The following is a 5,256-nucleotide window of genomic DNA, read 5'->3' as shown; positions in this document are numbered from 1 at the left end:
TACAGTAATCAAGGCAACATGGTACTGGCACAAAAACAGAAATATAGATCAATGGAACAAGATAGAAAGCCCAGAGATAAGCCCACGCAACTATGGTCGACTAATCTATGACAAAGGAGGCAAGGATATACAATGGAGAAAAGACAGTCTCTTCAGTAAGTGGTGCTGGGAAAACTGGACAGCTACACTAGTAAAGAATGAAATTAGAACACTCCCTAACACAATACATAGAAATAAACTAAAAATGGATTACAGACCTAAATGTAAGACTGGACACTATAAAACTCTTAAAGGAAAACATAGGAAGAACACTCTTTGACATAAATCAGAGCAAGATCGTTTTTGATCCTCCTCCTAGAGTAATGGAACTAAAAACAAAAATAAACAAAAGAGACCTAATGAAACTTCAAAGCTTTTGCACAGCAAAGGAAGCCATAAACAAGATGAAAAGACAACCCTCAGAATGGGAGAAAATGTTTGCAAATGAATCAATGGACAAAGGATTAATCTCCAAAGTATATAAACAGCTCATGCAGCTCAATGTTTAAAAAACAAACAGCCCAATCAAAAAATGGGCAGAAGACCTGAATAGATATTTCTCCAAAGAAGACATACATATGGCCAAGAAGCACATGAAAAGTTGCTCAACATCACTAATTATTAGAGAAATGCAAATCAAAACTACAATGAGGTATCACCTCAGACCAGTTAGAATGGGCATCATCAGAAAATCTACAAAGGATAAATGCTGGGGAGGTTGTGGAGAAAAGGGAACCCTCTTGCACTGTTGGTGGGAATATAAATTGATACAGCCACTATGGAGAACAGTATGGAGGTTCCTTAAAAAACTAAAAATAGAATTACCATATGACCCAGCAATCCCACTACTGGGCATATACCGAGAGAAAACCATAATTCAAAAAGACGCATGCACTCCAAAGTTCATTGCAGCACTATTTGCAATAGCCAGGTCATGGAAGCAACCTAAATGCCCATCAACAGACGAATGGATAAAGAAGATGTGGTACATATATACAATGGAATATTACTCAGCCATAAAAAGGAACAAAATTGGATCATTTGTAGAGACGTGGATGGGTCTAGAGACTGTAATACAGAGTGAAGTAAGTCAGAAAGAGAAAAACAAATATCGTGTATTAACACATGTATGTGGAACCTAGAAAAATGGTACAGATGAAGCGGTTTGCAGGGCAGAAAGTGAGACACAGATGTAGAGAACAAACATATGGACACCAACGGGGGAAAGTGGCAGGGGATGGGGGTGGTGATGTGATGAATTAGGAGATTGGGATTGACCTGTATACACTGATGTGTATAAAATGGATGACAATAAGAACCTGCTGTATAAAAAAATAAATAAAATAAAATAAGTTTCAAAAAAACAATAACAAACTCCCCCCAAAAAACCCCAAACACCAGGTATATCCTTTTATTAAGACCCCAAAATGGAGTTGCCCACCCCCAACTGAACCCAGGACTCTTTGGAGAATATTTTGTAACTGGTTTTCCCTTCCTCAGGAGCTACTCTCATCACTCCAAAGGCATCTGGGGTCAAAAATGATGTTTCTGGTTATAATATGAGCCTAGGGACACAACACAAAATATTTGACTCTTTGCACTGAAGCCAAATATCCTGTTCCAATATCAGCTACTCCAGGCTTCTAGGACTGTGAGAGTGACTTGTCATGTGCTCTAATGCCTACCCCAAACCAGCCTGCCAGGTGTAATTTGGGATATTTACACAAAAAACAAAAGGATTCCATATCTGACAGTGGTGTGCAAGTGTAATTGCGTTGAACTTTATGCTACCCAACAGCCTGGGTAATCTCTTAGACAACAGGGTAGGGCAACTACAGTTTTTGGTTGTTGTGGACTCGCTCTTCTTCATATCCTCTTTCTTCATTGTTGGACACTGGGCAATATGGGGCACACAAGTCCATTACAAGCCAGCAAAGAACATTGCAAAGGATCTTGCTTATAAGCCCATATCTTTGTTAAGATAAGCATAGCGAGATTTTTTGCTGTAGGTACCTGAAATTAGGAGAGGGCATTCTGAGCCTCTGTGATAGTGTCATTGTGAGCTACCTGAGCATTTAACTTACTGTGACTGTGAGCTTAGGCCTGTGTTCTCTAGAATATCATAATATTTATATTTTGGGCCTGTTTGACAATAGTTCTCTTACTATCTCTGAACCAGAGTCCTCTGATTCAGCACTGGGCTCTGGGAATGAGAAAGGGTAGACTCAGAGGCTAAGTCTATACCTTAGACGAGTCTTGCTTCTCAGTATCCTTGATCACAATAATTTCTTCTTCTTCCAGATTCTCCAGGTTTAAGTCACCTTCTGAATTGGAACCAGCAGCATCCTATGGAATTAAAGGGCAAGATTCTTGTGAAAAAGTTGCTTTTTGAGATTTCTCTAAGCTGACCCGCTAGGCTACTACTTCAAAGCATGAATGTCGTGTCTCCTATTATCCCCTTTCTTTCTGAAGGAAAGGTAGGCTTGTAAGGCTAGCTAGTCTTTGAAGAATGAGATAAAGCTCCCTCTACAAATTACTACTCCCTCCCACCCCACTGAAGGTATTCACAAAGCCATCAGTCTCAGGAACCATATTCCATTAAACATCAACCTTTTGGACAGGGTTTCCCCCCCGCCCTGCTTTTCTGACATGCTATCTTCCATGCTTTCATTCTTTTAGTCCTACAAGCGACTTAAGTGGCTTATAAAATGAGATTTGGTATCAAGAATGACAGTAAATTCCAAACCAGGGATCATGGGCTCATGAGAATGATGGCTTCCCACCTGAGTCCCCGTCACCTTTCCACCCTCTGCCACAACCTTTCCCTTTCCTCATGCTGAAACTGTTAACCCTTCTCAGCATCCTCCCACCCATTCCAACTCTGAGGGAAGCAGAGAGTACCCACCTTAGAATCTTTATCTTCCATGTTCAGGGTGGACACATCAACAAAGCATATCTGCATCAAATTAAGATGAATTTAGAAAAATTCTAGAGAAAAGGCCTTAATTTCTCTGGGAGATGATAGTAGCACCTACCTTATCGGGTTCTTGTGAGGATTGATTGAGATAGTGCGTGTAAAGCTTTTAGTAGAGCACCTAGACATAGTTAAGTACTCAATAAACAATAGACAAATGATTTTTATTAGGCAGACAGAATCTTTTTAAAATTTTTGAATTTTATTTAATTTATTTTTTTATACAGCAGGTTCTTATTAGTCATCAATTTTATACACATCAGTGTATACATGTCAATCCCTATCGCCCAATTCAGCACACCACCATCCCCACCCCACCGCGATTTTCCCCCCTTGGTGTCCATACGTTTGTTCTCTACATCTGTGTCTCAACTTCTAGGCAGACAGAATCTTAATGTTACTCTATTTCCTAAATGAGAATACCTACCTGTGAGAGAAAGAGGCCCAAAATACAATATCCACATTTATTGAGAAAACTGAGAAGAGAGATGGCTTGCCCTACTGACACAGACTCAAAAGTGGAACTCCTATTAGAACTTGATTCCCCTGGCTCCCAGTTTGGAGCACTTTCTACTACACTAATGTTGCCAAAATGTGGTGTTTTTACTATTGATGACATAGAAGATTTTAAGTGGTACATGGATAAACATTTCTGTGTTTAATAGGTGCTTTTTATTGTTATTCATTAGGAAAAATACATATTTTGCCCTCCTGAAGGAGTCCAGCTTTAGGGTAACTTACTGGTAGCTAGGCGACATTATTATGACTTCAGAGGTGTGAGATAATAGAGGCTGGTAACTAGGCAACCACCACCCCTGGCTCCCCTCAGGCTCCCCCACAAGCCTTCCCTCCTGAGCTCCTTCACATCACTCCTCATCTTGCCCCTCCCTTGAATTGTCCCTGTGTGATGTATGAGCGCATTGGTCCCCCACAGACCTTACTGAGCTTGATTCCTTGGAGAAGTCACAGTACCACTATCCATTAGTCTATCCTGGGCTCCAGGATATCTATACCCAAATGCCAAGCCTTTCTTTGTAGGAGTCATTTTGTATATTACCACTTTCTGGTCCTGATCTTGCTGTCCTGTTGGGCTGTAGAGATCTACCTTGCACATGCCCCTGTGGCTGTGTAACCAGTCAATATTATTATCAGACATCTGGAAAGAGAAAGAAAATAAATCTGAAAGTCTTATATATGACTTTTAGAAACTGAATCAGTTTGAATAAGAATCCCTGAAGGGGTTTCTGAAACCCGTCTCTGTTTCATATAGGTTTAGGCTGGGAACTGGTGGGGTAAGCCATGGGGGAAGGACACTCTGAAATGTTTGAACCTGATGATCAAGATCATTATCTTTTAGCTCAATCCATAGTCTTCTTTAATTTAGATTCCCCAAACCAGATATTTGGAACCATGGGAGTATCATATTGACTTGGGAAAATGCCAGTCAGGAAAAATGACAGGCTGGGAAGTAAATTTAAAAGGAGGTCTAGAGACTGTGGGGTTATTAACCTCATTAACTAAATCTCATCTGTATCCTCTTTTCTTTATCCACTCTTGGGTATCTTCAAAGAGTCAAGCTCACCTCATCCCCTTTAACTGAATTTTAGCTAAACCTAGTCTAAACCGAGTCTTTCTCATTACATTAAAGAAAGTGAAATTACTTACCACATAGGGCCACTAGAAAAGACTAAGGTCAATACCAGTAAAGTGAATAATTCTTTTTATTAAAACAACATATAGAAGAAGTTTCTGAATACTGGGAACACTCAGTCTAATAGCCATAAGTATAACTAAGAGACAAATGTCTGCGGGAAGACCAGACCCTGATCCCATAGGACAAAGTTTATTTGAAAGAGAGAATAATCTCTGCCAACTTCCTTCAACCCCCCTGCCACCTCCCACCCCAGCCTGGAACTAAAAGTAAAAAGGAAATGGCAGAAGCCACTGACTGATTTTCCCTATGTAAGACACATTTGGGAAGATACAGTTAAGAGCTCAGTAGAATTGTTTTGGTATCTGGGGTTGAATTTGATTTATCTTTAAAATTTAACAAGAGAAACCTTTTGGGCCAAGTATTAGAGGGCAGTTAAATTCCTTTCCCTTCACTTCCTTCAAAAATTGGACCCCTTTAACCTCTAGCTTCCTCCCTCCCTCCCCCTTCTTTCTGCCTTCTCTCCCTCAGCCCTTCCTTCTCTCTCCCTCCCTCCCTCCCTCCATTCTCCCTCCCTCCCTCCATTCTCCCT

General features: G+C 40.4%; 1 protein-coding gene across 2 annotated transcripts in view; it reads right to left on the bottom strand.

Moving 5' to 3' along the window:
* The window catches only part of AKAP4 (A-kinase anchoring protein 4), a 12,828-nt gene that overhangs the window by 6,380 nt on the left and 1,192 nt on the right, over nt 1–5,256 (bottom strand). For both annotated transcript variants that reach the window (XM_024734041.1, XM_024733320.1), the window contains exons 2-4: nt 4,071–4,169; nt 2,945–2,995; nt 2,284–2,385 (exon numbers count right to left, since the gene is read on the bottom strand). In XM_024734041.1, the coding sequence (XP_024589809.1) occupies nt 2,284–2,385; nt 2,945–2,995; nt 4,071–4,169 (252 nt within the window). The remainder of the gene's footprint in view (nt 1–2,283; nt 2,386–2,944; nt 2,996–4,070; nt 4,170–5,256) is intronic.

This window comes from Neophocaena asiaeorientalis, unplaced genomic scaffold (genome assembly GCF_003031525.2).
Source record: "Neophocaena asiaeorientalis asiaeorientalis breed wild unplaced genomic scaffold, Neophocaena_asiaeorientalis_V1.1 scaffold572, whole genome shotgun sequence".
Classification (NCBI taxonomy): Eukaryota; Metazoa; Chordata; class Mammalia; order Artiodactyla; family Phocoenidae; genus Neophocaena; species Neophocaena asiaeorientalis.
Note: the sequence above shows the minus strand (reverse complement) of the source record. Positions and strands in the feature narration are given on the sequence as shown.